Genomic DNA, 15,114 nt, shown 5'->3' with positions numbered 1-15,114 from the left:
AGGATTTTTTTTCAATGTTAAACATTTTCAAAAATGTCCAAGAAAAAAGTTTCTAAAGCACTTTAAAACATGTAGCACACTGGACTAAAGTGCTGTACAGTACATGGGTTAAATACTCAGACTCAATTTAATAAACTCACAAATTCAATAGCTCCATCTTAAAAACAATAATTCCACAAAATATGAAAGTGTAGATTGGTGGAGAACTTGGGGGAGGGGTTGCTCCTGGCTGTGTATATAGTTCAGAAATCACATTTTGCTCCATCATAATCATAGTGTGTTTTTTTTTAGATGCCTCGAAAGCCATCTGTAGACAAGGTTTCCATTTTTGCAGTTCTTTGCAATTCAAAAGAGGCCATAGTCCAAAATGGCAAAATAGCCACTCCAGCTGCATCAGTCTGGAAAGAGCTGAGTCAGCAGCTAGAAAACAAGATGTCAGCAAAGGCCCTGTACACTTTTGTGAAGCTAAATAGACACAACATCTGGTCAGCTTTGGAAATCAGTGATCAGGAAAGTAATAGTGAAGGAGAGTTAGATTCACATTGCATTTCTCCTGGACAAGAAAACTGTCAAGCTTTTGAACTAGAAGTCCCTTTTGAGGACTGGGTTAAATTTATTCCTGAAAAGGTTGAATACAATGACAAGTTTTCTCCTACCCTAAAAAGGGAATACACAATTTTGAAACCTGGCACTTGGACTCATATCATCAACGATCTTATATGGAAGAAGATCAAAAATACATGTACACTTGTGTTCCGTAGAGCAAAGGTCCATCCAACTGTCAACAATAATTATCTGGACATCAGAGGCGACTGTAAGGAGTGTCATGGCCAGTTAGAAATGTCATGTGACAGACAGCCAGCAATTAATAGTCCAATGGTGCTCCAGTGTTTCATGAGAAATACAGATTTCTCCCTGCACACTGGCCACTCCAAGCGGTTCATGTCTGGAAACCTGCGTGAACAGATCGCTAAAGAGCTGTGTGAGGGCAGAATGGAACCGGCTGTATGGAGGTCAGCGAGGGCAGCAGATCTGATGGATGTTGGAGATCCTGAGCCAAGCCACCTTCCAAATTTGGCCACTCTGCGAAAAGCCAAACAAGAGAGAAAAGACTTGGAATTAGGAGATAAGGACCCCATTGCATCTCTGCAATTGTTAAAATATAGTGTTCCTCACAGTGGTAGCATCCGAGATATTGGACTGGACAAGTTTTTCTGTCACTACTGGAGTCAAACACAGATGCATGTTTATAAGACATTGTCAAAAAAATCTCCCCCAACTGTGTGTTTTGATGCAACCGGTTCAGTTGTGAAAAAACTGCTGAGACCAAATGGCAAATCTGGCCATATCTTCCTTTATCAAGGTATTCTGAAAGAAAACAATTGCCCCAGTGTCCCAGTGGTGCAAATGCTGTCAGAGAAACATGATGTTAATGCCATCGCAAACTGGTTGACAGAATGGATTCGTGCAGGTGCACCTGTGCCAAAGTATGCTGTGAGTGACTTTTCTCTGGCAATTCTGGGAGCTCTGGTCAAGGCTTTCACTCCTCATCCTGATCTGAAGTCCTACCTTAATGAATGCTTTCATGTCCTTCTTGGAACCCAGTCTGCCAAACTCCCCCCTTGTTATATCAGGGTTGATGTTGCGCACTGCATCAAGATGATATGCCAGTGGGATTGCCTGAAGAAGAAAACACATCGTGTTAAAGATTTCTTTGTCAGGTCATTAGCAAAACCTCTTCAGTCTCAATGTTTGGACCATGCAAAACAGCTCCTACATGCTATCACTGTTGTGGCCCTCAGTGAGGCAGAAGGTGATGACAGTTCTGGAGCACCTCTTCCTTCAGAACGGTGCAAGAAATACTTGAAAGCCCAAATTGCTCAAGACTCCATCATCATTCCAGATGAACAGACGGAGGAAAGTGAGAGAGTGGATTCAGTGGATGAGATCCAGACTGACCTACGACAGTGGGTAACAGAAATATGTGAGGAGAGCAGGTCACTTGCTGCAGCAAATGGGGATAGAGATAATATTCACTTTCTCCCTGAGATTATTCCTCATATAATAAGACTGGCAAGTTACTTGCCACTCTGGACAGGAATAATGGTCCCTCTCTTCCAAAGCACCAGCATCACAGCAAGTTCAGCCACTGTTGAAGCTGATTTCAAAAACATAAAACATGGCCTTTTCAAACATGACAACTTGCCTCTTCGAGTCGATCGCTTCATTGCTCGTCATCTTTCCTTCATCGAGGGAAATATGCGGATTTGTTCTGCAAAAGAAAAGGTCAAAGATGAGGCAACGGTGGGATCACTGAAAGTCACAGATGCCAATTCTGGATCCATGACGACTCACAATGCAGAAGACAAAATAAAAATGGATGCTCACCCATTTGTGGGATCTGATGCTACCACAAACATTCTTCCGGCTGATGGGGATGCAGTTGAGAACTGGAGGGGCCTAGCTGTTCCACCCAAAAAAAGGAAGAGGACTTCCTACCTCTCTTCATGTACCGAATGGCTCCATGCAGATGAAACTTTTGGGGCCAAAAGAGTGAAAGTGGGATTATTAAAAAATGGAAACCTCCATCAGCCTATTAGATTAGGGGAATCGACAATCTCTGTGCTCAATACCTGTGCATTTGATGCATTTTTTCAGTGCTTATGTTGTGCCTTCTGTGACAGCTCCACATTTCAAAATGCTGTTCTGAAAGACAGTGAAAACCCAGTCCTGCAGCTGGTGAAAGCCATTGCCACAGATGGTGTGACCCAACAAACCTACAGAAGGAGAGCAGAGCTGCTTAGTGTAATGTTTGAAGCTGTCTCGTTGAGGTCTGCTGCGATCCAAATCGATGCTCAGTGCAATATCTCCGCTGTAATTGCTAAGACAATGAGGAACATCTCAAGTGTTTATTTTACCAAACACTGCTCTTCACAGCACTGCTACCTCAGCAAAGGGATGACAAGGGAAGTGCCATTTGTTTCTCCTGCCATCTCTGTCCTCAAAGAGTCTGGTATGGCTCATCTTGGCACGGCTGTGGAAGCAGGACTTGGCCTACCTGAGTCTACCTGCCTCAGGCCACTCTCCAATCCATCTCTGTGTCCATCAGAATTCAAAACAGAAGACAGCACCACAGGAAATGAGCTCTGTGCAGGGACAGTTACTCACAGCTACAACATTGGAGATATCGTGTGGATTGATACTGACCTTGCAAATCAAACAGAATTTCCACTGAATGAATTTCCCTCCAACCTGGTTCTCCAAGGAAAGTCGTTCACTTTGAGGGCATTAATTGCTTTCCATGGAAAGATGACCACTGATGGTTTGGGGCATTACACTGCATACTGCAGGAGAGCTCCATGTGTGTGGGAGTGCTATGATGACCTGGGAAATGGAGTGACAGGAGCATCTGAAAAGAAAAAAATACAACCCCATGCTGTGTTATACACAGTATATTGAGTGCTGCCTGCATTTTTCTGTTTTATTTGGTTCATTACAGTTACATGTGTTCAAATGGCTAGTGTGTGTTATCAGTAAGTTCAGTTTTGCACATAAAGTTAAAGTTCTAAATTAAAAATCTTTTAACACTCTTTTCTTTGTCAGTCTGATGTATATTTGCTTTTACACACCAAGTCACCTTCACCCATAGCCTTGAAAGTAACCGTTCCATTTTTCTGTCAATAATTTTCCAGTATTTCTTTTGTGTTTACCTGGTGGCTTAAGTCAGGGGTCAGCATCCTTTTCATTTCAAAGGGCCCCTTTCCCCCCTGCTGCTACAAAACCTGTCTAGAGCCTAAAAAAAGAAAGAGCCTATAAATATCTAGAAAATGAGTTGTTATATCGTGTAAGCTATGGAAATGTAAATAAAAATGTTTATTTTTAGATTTGATAAGACAATGAATCATCAAAGCTTTATAACGGAAAAAAGTATTTGTTAAAATGAAGCCAGCTACGTGCGTCCTTTCCATAATAATTGAAAATTAGGAAAGATGGGCAACCAACTTGAAAATTACAGTAAACAGATTTGAACCTAAGAAACATTAAATCACTTTTAAAAGCCTTGTACATTCAATGAATAGTCAATGCAGATATTTCATAAAAAAAAAAAAAAAACTGTTAACAGAACCCTTTCTTGTTGTCTTTATAATAAAAAAATGACTTACTTGGTCTTATAAGAGCCACAGTGGAGGGGCCGGAGAGCCACATGTTGCTTTAGAGCCGCAGGTTGAAGATCCCTCGCCTAAGTGCTGTGGAATATTCAGTTTTCTACACGTAGGTAACAATCTATCAAAGCAAACACTTCATTTTTTCTGAGACAGCTACATTAATAATAATGAACATATATAATTCAAAACAAAATTATAGAGGCCAACTAGGTATGTAAAAAATAATAATAATTTAGGTATACGTGAATCACTTCACATGAAACTCAGTTTTGCCACAGAAAAAATAAAAACTTTAGCCTACCTTGTGTACGTTTCTGCACTAGTAACAAAAGAAATATCGACCTTTCCGCTGAATAAATTGTGTTACTAAAGTGTAAACTAATAAAAGTTAATATGCAGCAAGCCTAGAAAAAGTGCAAAACTCCACAGCTGCTGAAACTCACTGCCACAGACACTGGTGTTATACAGCGTAGGCCGTAATAATTAAAATCATTATATCTCAGATACTGTAGCAGCACAAACGCTAATTTTACCTGCACAAATCTGCACAAACGTAGCACTAACCGCTCCGCCTATTTGCCTTTACGTTTCAAGTGGGTGGGGGGTAAGTCACTGCCACGTTGCTCAGTTTGTTCAGACCCCAAGCTGCAATGTGAATACAGCCGAACCGCCGCATTTTTGTTTGTCGTTAAGAGACTCGTTCGGGATAAGTTTTGTGGAGGACAGAGTTTGCTAATATACGTTTTTAATGAGTTTTAGCCGAGAACGCAGCTGAAATGCTAGCATGCTAAGTTAGCCTGAACGCTAGAGGCTTGTGAGCGTGTTCGCTGCAGCGTGCACTCTTTTTTCCTTCGTCAGGTGAGGTGTACTGGCAGGCGCGTGACGCACACAGAACAGACACTTATTTCTGTGTTGCAGGTATGGAGATGTTCTTATGTTTTGGAGATGCAGTCTTTCATTCATTGTTTTTATAAGTACAGTGTTGTATTGCCTGTTGGATGGCGGTTATTAATATAATTGTACTGAAGTATAATGTTTGAACTATAAGCACTAGAATATTGGGTCCTGGTTATTGAATTGTATTTATCTGACTGTTTATTTGATTTTGAATTATTTTGTTTATTGTTCTTATAAGTTGTTTTTAATGATTTTTCAGTGACATGTTATTTATTTTATGCTTTTTGTTTTTGAGAGCTTAAGTTAATGTTTTAAAACAATTTGTTGTATTAGATTTATTATATTATTGTGGTGTTAATGAAGCTGCAGGCACAGCTCCTTTCAGCATGGCCGGAGGAGAGGTGTACTGGCAGTCGCGTGACACACACAGATCAGACACATATTTCTGTGTTGCAGGTATGGAGATGTTCTTATGTTTTGGAGATGCAGTCTTTCATTCATTGTTTTTATAAGTACAGTGTTGTATTGCCTGTTGGATGGCGGTTATTAATATAATTGTACTGAAGTATAATGTTTGAACTATAAGCACTAGAATATTGGGTCCTGGTTATTGAATTGTATTTATCTGACTGTTTATTTGATTTTGAATTATTTTGTTTATTGTTCTTATAAGTTGTTTTTAATGATTTTTCAGTGACATGTTATTTATTTTATGCTTTTTGTTTTTGAGAGCTTAAGTTAATGTTTTAAAACAATTTGTTGTATTAGATTTATTATATTATTGTGGTGTTAATGAAGCTGCAGGCACAGCTCCTTTCAGCATGGCCGGAGGAGAGGTGTACTGGCAGTCGCGTGACACACACAGATCAGACACTTATTTCTGTGTTGCAGATGTGCAGTAAAGAGCCAAAGACCCAAGTGCTGTCTCCTGCCTCTTACTTTCACGCCAGAACACAACGCAATGACGGGTGTAACACATGAACGGGTTATACGAACAGGAAGCTCAAACTGTTTAAAAACATGAATTCAAACTCCAGCATAAGAAAGCAAACAGCAAAACTTTATTTATACAGGCAGAAACACAAAATGCTGCTCAAAGCAGAAGCTAGCACAGACGAGAACCTCAGTAATCAGATTGTAAACACTGATCATGTGATTCAACATGTTATTCCAGCATTAAAGGTAAAAACAGCTTCAGTTATATTGTTGGAAACAGATGCCGGTCACAGATAACTTGAGGTGTTGCTCTTCAACCTGTAGATGTGGTTCAGCATCTACAGGTTGGAGCTTCACATATTTCCTGGTTTGTGCACTAATAATGAGCAGCTCAGAGACTTACTGAGGTCCCAGACTCTGCTTCAGTCCATCCAATGTCCTGCTCAGCTTCTAGTCAGAGTCCAGGTTTTAATAAGGCAAGGCAAGGCAAGTTTATTTGTATAGCACAATTCAACAACAAGGTGATTCAAAGTGCTTTACAGAGACATTAAAAACAAGAACAAATAAAAAGCATGATTTAAAATTGAATAAAACAAGCAAATAAACTAACTAACTAATTAACAAACAAACAAACAAACAACAGTATATAAAATCAAAACAGATAAAATCAGAACAGTAGATAAAATCAGTAGTTAAATGTAAGTTTTGAAATTTAAGCTTAAAGTGTGGATTTGGTGCTTTATTCAAATGCAGCTGAGAACAGGTGAGTCTTCAACCTGGATTTAAATAAACTGAGTGTTTCAGCTGATCTGAGGCTTTCTGGGAGTTTGTTCCAGATATAAGGAGCATAAAAGCTGAATGCAGCTTCTCCGTGTCTGGTTCTGACTCTGGGAACTGATAAAAGACCGGATCCAGATGACCTGAGGGATCTGGATGGTTCATACTGGGTCAGGAGGTCACTGATGTATTTTGGTCCTAAACCATTCAGAGCTTTATAGGCCAGCATCAGAACTTTAAAGTCTATCCTCTGACGGACAGGCAGCCAGTGTAAAGACCTCAGAGCTGGATTGATGTGGTCCACTTTTTTGGTCTTAGTGAGGACTCGAGCAGCAGAGTTCTGAATGAGCTGTAGTTGTCTGACTGATTTTTTAGGTAGACCTGTAAAGATGCTGTTACAGTAATCAAGCCTACTAAAGATGAATGCATGGACTAGTTTTTCCAGGTCCTGTTGAGACATCAGATCTTTTATCCTTGATATATTCTTGAGGTGATAGTAAGCTGACTTTGTTATTGTCTTAATGTGTTTTTCTAAGTTTAGGTCTGCATCCATCACTACACCCAAATTTCTCGCCTGGTTTGTGGTTTTTAGATGTATAGATTGAAGTTCTCTGGTGACCTGTAATCGTTTTTCTTTGGCGCCAAAGACTATTACCTCAGTTTTGTTTTTGTTTAGCTGGAGAAAATTGTGGCACAACCAGTCATTGATTTCCTCAATGCATTTACCAAGAGCCTGTACAGGGCCTCGGTCTCCTGGTGACATTGTGATATATATTTGTGTGTCATCTGCATAGCTGTGATAGTTTATTTTGTTGTTGTTTATAATCTGTGCCAGTGGGAGCATGTAGATGTTAAACAGAAGGGGTCCCAAGATGGAACCTTGGGGAACTCCACATGTGATACTTGTCTGCTCAGATGTGAAGTTACCTATTGATACAAAGTATTTCCTGTTTTCTACGTATGTTTTGAACCAGTTTAGTACAGTTCCTGAAAGACCTGTCCAGTTCTCCAGTCGTTTGAGTAATATGTTGTGGTCAACTGTATCAAATGCTGCACTGAGATCCAGTAAAACTAGGACTGACATTTTTCCACTGTCTGTATTCAGACATATGTCATTAAACACTTTGGTCAGAGCGGTTTCAGTGCTGTGGTTCTGTCTAAAACCTGACTGGAAGGCATCGTAGCAATTATTCTGTTTTAAGAAGTAACTGAGCTGTTGAGAAACTGCTTTTTCAATGATCTTACTTAAAAATGGGAGATTTGAGATCGGCCTGTAGTTGTTCATTTGTGTCTTGTCAAGATTGTCCTTTTTCAGTATAGGTTTGATTACAGCAGTTTTTAGTGATTCTGGAAACACACCTGATAATAAAGAAAAGTTGACGATCTGTAACAGGTCTGACTCTAAAGTCTTTGAGACCTTTTTGAAAAAACTTGTTGGCAGGACATCTAAACAGCAGGAGGAGGAGTTCAGTTGACCTAAGATGTCCTCCAGGTCTTTGCTGTTAATAGGTTGAAACTGTTTCATGGTGTTTAAACAGTTTTTTGGTGGACACAGTACATATCCTGGATCTGCTGTTGATGTACCAATTGCTTGTCTAATTTTTTGGATTTTTTCAGTGAAGAATTTGGCAAAGTCATTGCAGGCCATGGTCGAATGAAGTTCAGCTTCCACTGACACAGGAGGGTTTGTTAGCCTGTCAACTGTAGAAAATAAGACCCGAGCATTATGGCTGTTTTTAGTGATGATGTCAGAGAAGTAGGACCTCCTTGCATTCCTCAGTTGTAAATTATAATTGTGAAGTTTCTCTTTATAGATGTCATAGTGAACCTGGAGGTTTGTTTTTCTCCATCTGCGCTCAGCTTTCCTACACTCTCTTTTTTCATTTTTCACCAGTGTGGAGTTTCTCCATGGAGACTTTTTCCTTCCAGAGATAACCTTCACCTTAATGGGAGCAATAGTGTCCATTACATTTAACATGTTAGCATTGAAGCTATTGACGAGCTCATTGACTGACCCTCTGGGCAGGTCAGGTGTTAATGGGAAGACCTGGTTAAAAATTGCACTACTGTGTTCAGTTATACACCGTTTTGTGATCACTGTTGTTGATATATTTGTGTGGGCTGAGATTTTACTTTCAAAGAAAACACAGTAATGATCAGACAGGCCCACATCAGACACAGTAACCTTTGAAATGCTCAGGCCTTTGGAGATCAGTAGGTCAAGAGTGTGTCCTCTATTATGTGTGGCCTCTGTTACATGCTGAGTCAGCCCAAAGTTGCCCAGAGTGTTACTCAGGTCTTTAGTCCCTTTGTCCTGAGGGTTGTCCACATGAATGTTAAAATCCCCAGCAATAATTACACAGTCAAAATCAACACAGATCACAGACAGCAGTTCACTGAGGTCATTAAAAAAGTCTGTGCAGTATTTGGGAGGCCTGTAAACATTAAGAAACACAACTTTGGATGGGGCCTTCAGCTGTAAAGCCACATATTCAAAAGACTGAAAACTTCCAGGAGATAGCTGCTTACATTGAAATGATTCATTAAATAAGACAGCAACCCCTAAAGTCCAGTTTCCAACACACACATGAAGATCACAATAATGACACTGTCAGTGGTCTTTGAGATTTATTAGAAATCTGTCTTATCTTAAGTTCAGCTCTGTGAAAAGGCATGGATCCGCCTCACAGAGAGCAGCGATCAGAAGTGAGGTGGCTATACTTCCTTTTCGTCGCACTGTGTCAATAACATCTCGTGCTTTATCTGCTTTGCTCTGCTGTGATCTGACTGATTCCATCTCCTGATCATTGATAATATGCTGCTCCAGGAGTTTATCCAGAAGTTTTTTTAAAACAGGTTCAGACACTCTGTCAATAAACTGTGAGCGAACTGTGAGCAGCCTCTCGTCTGCCGGGACTCCGGACTCATCTGGGACATTTCTCATTAAGGTTTCTGTTCTTGGTGCTGAAGGAACAAAGAAAGATAGACATTTAACAGCACTCTGAACTGAGGATGAAAAGAGAAGTATGATTTCAGTTGAAGTTTTATAAAATATAAAATAAAAAGTTTGTAGGGTAATTTCTGCTGGTATTTGGCAGGAATCTTACCTGGCAGGCAAACAGATGATTTCCAGATTTCATTCCCCTCTTGGTCTTTGACTATCAGAGTCACAAACCCTGAATTTGTACTCAGGAAAACTTGAAATGTTGGATGGTAATTTGGGCCAGACTTTGAGCGAAACTGTGTTTGCTAAACAACAACAGAAAGGTGCCATTTTCATGACGAGTGGGTTATCCAGGACTTTCATTTCATTTCAGCAGCATATAGTTTCTAACTGCTGACTCACCTTCGGCTGTATTATCCTGCTCTCAGGGTCACAGTGGACACTGTACCTTTGACCGAAGCTGAAAAGACAGTGAGCAGGGGTCTGGATGTATTCAGCATCATCATGTTGTTGGGCAGACACCTGCAGTGACAGGACAGTTTATTATGCTGGTAACGTTAATAAGTCTATTCACCTGTAGAGCTCATTTAAACATATCAGGTGTAGAATATCATGTGTCAGTATGAATCAAAAACAATCATTCTTGAGATAGAATAGCTTTGCAGAGAAAAAAAAGCTCCATGATTTTATTTTTATCAGTGAAGTGTCAGATCTGACATTATGGGTCACAAACATCAAATGTTCACAGCTTAGGGTCATTACTGGGAGTGAATAAAGAAGAGCAGTGATTGGTCAACAATGTGGGTAAGAAAAGTTAAATGGAGCCCGACTCTTTGTCTCAGGTAATCAGAGAGGAGTGACCAGTACACCTGTACATAACTTTAGTTTATTATCAGAAAGCTGCTGAGAATCATTTGGATTCTGAGAGGACCACAGAGTGAAGATGATGAAACTATTTACCTCTGACAATGGGATATTTTCCTGGAGTAGAAACACGTTGATTTGTGCAGGTTCTGTCTCTGAAGGTCGGAAGAAAAGCAGAACTTGGCCATTTACTGTTATGTTCAGGAGCCGCTTAAAATCATCCCAGATGACGCCCCACCCAGAGAGGTGAGGAACCTTCACAACCACATGGGTGGCAGTGATCTCCAGCGGCTCCAAGATGCTCATCCCATCATCAGAGATGTGGGCAACAGACAGCAGGCCATCAACACACAGCGCTATGAAAGGAAAGAGCTTTTCATTCTGAGAGTTCAGATTTACTTCTCACCTTATCTGAGGATTACATCTCCTGCAAACAAGTTCACCTCCATCCTTTTTTGTTATAAATAAACTGCATTGTGGTTATTTGTATGATAAAGAACAGTTCATATTAGCTGAGCACCACACAGTAACACAGATGTTTCACAGCACAGTGCTCACCCTCCTTTGTTTCACAGTGTGGCAGGTGGAGCTCCCAGACTGTATCCTCAGAGCATGTGATGTTAAACAGCGGCCCTGCAGCTGTTTTTCCAGCTGATTGAAGGAGGCTCTCATCCCATTGGACAGTCCTGTACAACAGCTCCGCCTCCTGAGCCATAACAAACACTAGTCTGGTCAGAGTACACTGGAACACACCTGGACCAGGACACCTGAACCTGTAGGACACAGAAGGGCTGAAGCACTCCAACCAGCCTGTATGAGCTGAGGTCTGATCACCTCCAGCTGTATCACGCGTCTTGTCACATCATTACATACATGTTATCAACCTAATGTGAAATTAGAAGCACCTGTAGGAGATGTGTGTGGATTCAGTTTGTACTTGAGGGGTGAAGCTTGATGGAGGCTGGAATTCAGAGAGGAAATACATCAGCTGTTTAAAGCAGCAATAAACAAGTAAACAGTGAACAAACTATACAGAGTACACCCATCCATCCATCATCCATCCATCTTCTTCCGCTTTATCCGGGGCTGCAGGGGCAGCAGCCTAAGCAGAGAAGCCCAGACCTCCCTCTCCCCAGCCACCTCCTCCAGCTTATCCGGAGGAACACTAAGGCATTCCCAGGCCAGCCAAGAGATATAATCTCTCCAGCGTGTCCTGGGTCTGCCCCGGGGCCTCCTCCCGGTGGGACATGCCCAAACACCTCACCCAGGATGCACCCAGGGGGCATCCTTGTCAGACGCCCAAACCACCTCAGCTGGCTCCTTTCGATGTGGAGGAGCAGCGGCTCTACTCTGAGCCCCTCCCGGATGGCCGAACCTCTCACCCTATCTCTAAGGGAGAGGCCAGCCACCCTTCGGAGGAAGCTCATTTCCACCGCTTGTATTCGCAACCTCGTTCTTTCAGTCACTACCCACAGCTCGTGGCCATAGGTGAGGGTAGAAACATAGCTGGACCACACAGCTAGTGGCGTGTGCCCCTAGGCACACAGAGTACACATCAGGTGTTATCTGTACACACTTTCAAAACTGCGAGTAACATACTGACAATGACACAGAATCTTAAACCTGACTGTAGAGCTGGGCGATAGAACGATAACGATATGTATCGCGATATAACTTTTACTCGATAGAGAAATTAAGCTATCGCGATAGACCTCGCATCTCTTGTCCTCTTTAAAAAAAAAAAAAAAAAAAGGTCAGCCAATCCAAATTAAGTAGCGCAGAGCCGAACCAATCACAGCCGCAGCGTCACGTCGCGTGACTTGTTACGTACAGCACAAGTGCCAAGCCGCACGTGTGTTTGTTTGGGAAGCAGCCAGCGGGTAATGGAGCCAGCGCGTAATGGAGGAAATGAGTGTGCCGACTAGAAAAATCAACCGAGCGTGACCGAAGAGAAAACAGATGATGGTTCCAATGCCGGAGAGATTGTCGAACGGAAGAGCCATAGAAGTTCCGTAGTGTGAAGGTATTTCGGCTATTTCAAGTCTGACAAAAAACAGAGTAGCGTGCACTGTAAATTGTGCCGAAAGCAAGTCTGGAAATACAATAAACTGGTGCATGCGTCACACTGTGCGCCACGTTATTGTTTCGGTGAAATGAATTTCTACAATACTGTTACTGTTAATTCTACTCTCTGCAGTGTTTAAATGCTTACATATACACACAGTTACTGTCCCTCCACACATACGACTCGGTTCTGCTTCTATGCCCCAGCTTTGTTTACTTTTTCCCACCGAGGCTTCTAGACTTCTGATTGGCCAACATTTCTGCACGGTTAGGAATCTAGCGCCACCTGCTGCTTTGGCATGTTCATAGCAGCGTTTTCCTTCATTTCTGCTTTTATGTGTGGACGGGATTATTTTTTAAAACGAAAACGGAAAATCTCCGTTTTCAAAAATACCCGTGTACGTGTGGACGTAGCCTCAGTCTCTGACTGGAAGCGCTAATTCGTCATTCGGCTTTTGTCAGACTAAAGTAACTGTTAAAACTGTTTGAAAAGCTAAGCTATACAACAAGGAGAGATTGAGAATTTCCTTTTAGTTCTCAGTTTATTTGATATTGACAAAAGTTAGTCAGTTTTGTCTGTTCTTCTGTAAAACAAACTAAGATTTATTTTTAGAATTCATATTTTGTTTCTAAGTGGAATTGACAATTTAGTCTGTTTCGTTTGTTCTATTTTGAAACTTAAACGCTTTAGCGGCTGCCTTTTGTGTAGTTTGCAATATTTGCCTTTATTTATCTGAAAAAGTCTCATGTTCCTTAAGTACATCTACCCTGTTGAACTTATTATGGGAAATAAATATTTAAATAAAAACAAGCTGCTGATTATTTCACATTTTACTTGTGAGCAACGGCACATTTAAATCTTACAAATATAGTTATTTGCCTTATATCGTGATAGATATCCTTATCGCCTGAAATGAAAAAAACATATCGTGATATGAAAAAATCTCATATCGCCCAGCTCTACCTGACTGGTTGTCTGCCCTGTGCTTTAACACACCTGACACAATTTCTGTGCTGAAGGCCTCTTTTTTGTGTCACAAGACAATCAGATCCACATGCTTTTCTCTCACCTTAATGTGCTTTATGTCATCCTTAGACAAATCAAGCTCTGTGTCTAATGAGTCTGGATTCAGTCTGACCTCAGAGTCACCTGATGAGAGACAAACATCGAATATGTCAGGATTTCCTGGAACTCTAACTGGTGCTGTTTACAATCATATTAGTTTTTTAGTGGTTTTCTGATCAAATACAAACTGTCTGTGAGGGATTTCTCTTTCTTCCTTAAGGACCCACCATCTTCTTCAGCTGCAGCCTTCTCACTCACTAAAAAGATTTTAAAGTATTAAAATATTTTGACCAAAACCAGTACCTAAAAACACATCCTTAAAAACCCCCATAATTTATAGATTTTTGCAGAATGAAATAAGCACAAACGAGCTTTCATGTGATATGCTGTTGATGAAATAGTGATGAATGTGACACAGAGTCTCAGTACTCACTGGTTTTGTCTATGGAAGATTTAAAAGTCTTGTCATCAACCCTGCAGAGAGCAACGTTAAAACACAACTGATTAATGGGGTACTAAGCCTAGCCAGAGAAGAAGAAAACAGACTTTACCATGAAGATCCTGTGGGGTTATAATATTATTTTATGCCATGTTATACCCCTAATTAAAGATTGTGAATTATTATGTAGTTTTAGTTTGCATTATTCTCCTGAATTAGAAGAAGCTGATAACTATTGCATTTGTTAGATTGATTTGCATTACATTAGACTGCTGCTTTATTGTGAATGAATGATGTTGTTTTATGATGCATTATACTGCTAAGTTATAAGAAAATACTGTTTGCAGAAAGTCATCATCTTATTTGTCTGATTAGAAGAGAACAGAACATGCTGGAGTTTCCTGCCCCATCTCAGCAGGAGCAGATAAACAGGGAGCCAAGGTCGTAGCTTAGGCGCCGTGTGAGAGAGAGTGTGAATGTTTAGGCTTTTATGATTAGGTGGGGGCTACGAGAGGCTATAAGAGTTTGAGCAATTCTCCACCATTTTGAGATCTGATGCTGTCTGCGTACGGTGTTTATCTCCTGCGCGTGTGATCATTAAAATCATTGTTTGACTGAACCCGACCGGACCAGTGTTGTTCTTTTGGTTTTTCATCTTGTCTCCATCCCCAATATTTGAATCCATAACAATCCTCAGTGTGGATTGACTGGAGGAATTCCATCCAAACATCTGCTCTCACTAAATTCTTCCTCACCTACAGACTGTGTTCTTCACTGCTTTAAACTTGGAAATGAATGCAGTCATTGGTCTGCGTGCTGCTTTGTTCAGAGAGCTGATTGGCTGTTGACAGTGTTTGATCAGAGCGTGTCAGCCGTTACTATGGTGACCATAAAGGTCATAAACAGGAAGTGTTTGTGTCCAATCCTGAAGCCTGTCACCATTCTCCTCTCACAGCTTCAC

At 40.9% G+C, this 15,114-nt stretch overlaps 2 protein-coding genes and 1 long non-coding RNA gene across 4 annotated transcripts in view; 1 reads left to right on the top strand and 2 right to left on the bottom strand.

Annotated features, from left to right (window-relative positions):
• LOC146676629 (uncharacterized) overlaps window positions 1-15,114 on the top strand; it is a 456,001-nt gene that overhangs the window by 28,273 nt on the left and 412,614 nt on the right. The window lies entirely within an intron of this gene.
• LOC146676647 (protein NLRC3-like) overlaps window positions 1-15,114 on the bottom strand; it is a 145,970-nt gene that overhangs the window by 130,680 nt on the left and 176 nt on the right. Inside the window, exons 2-10 of the mRNA XM_085402106.1 lie at window positions 14,148-14,188; window positions 13,903-13,971; window positions 13,719-13,798; window positions 11,490-11,545; window positions 11,143-11,357; window positions 10,681-10,940; window positions 10,123-10,242; window positions 9,884-10,025; window positions 9,425-9,740 (exon numbers count right to left, since the gene is read on the bottom strand). Coding sequence (XP_085258232.1) covers window positions 9,425-9,740; window positions 9,884-10,025; window positions 10,123-10,242; window positions 10,681-10,940; window positions 11,143-11,357; window positions 11,490-11,545; window positions 13,719-13,798; window positions 13,903-13,971; window position 14,148 — 1,259 coding nt within the window. The 5' untranslated portion in view covers window positions 14,149-14,188. The remainder of the gene's footprint in view (window positions 1-9,424; window positions 9,741-9,883; window positions 10,026-10,122; window positions 10,243-10,680; window positions 10,941-11,142; window positions 11,358-11,489; window positions 11,546-13,718; window positions 13,799-13,902; window positions 13,972-14,147; window positions 14,189-15,114) is intronic.
• Window positions 440-4,235, bottom strand: LOC146676648 (uncharacterized). Of its 2 annotated transcripts, XR_014910549.1 has the most exons (9): window positions 4,164-4,235; window positions 3,711-3,793; window positions 3,208-3,409; window positions 2,947-3,096; window positions 2,634-2,777; window positions 2,389-2,536; window positions 1,778-2,272; window positions 1,570-1,680; window positions 440-1,083 (listed from the first exon to the last, which is right to left on the bottom strand). It is a non-coding gene; the product is annotated as an uncharacterized LOC146676648 (long non-coding RNA). The 2 variants fall into 2 exon arrangements; XR_014910550.1 differs by lacking the exon at window positions 3,711-3,793.

The sequence above is a fragment of the Rhamphochromis longiceps genome, linkage group LG3 (genome assembly GCF_057381845.1).
Source record: "Rhamphochromis longiceps isolate RC_006_pf linkage group LG3, R_longiceps_female_GT1.1, whole genome shotgun sequence".
In the NCBI taxonomy this organism is placed as follows: Eukaryota; Metazoa; Chordata; class Actinopteri; order Cichliformes; family Cichlidae; genus Rhamphochromis; species Rhamphochromis longiceps.
Note: the sequence above shows the minus strand (reverse complement) of the source record. Positions and strands in the feature narration are given on the sequence as shown.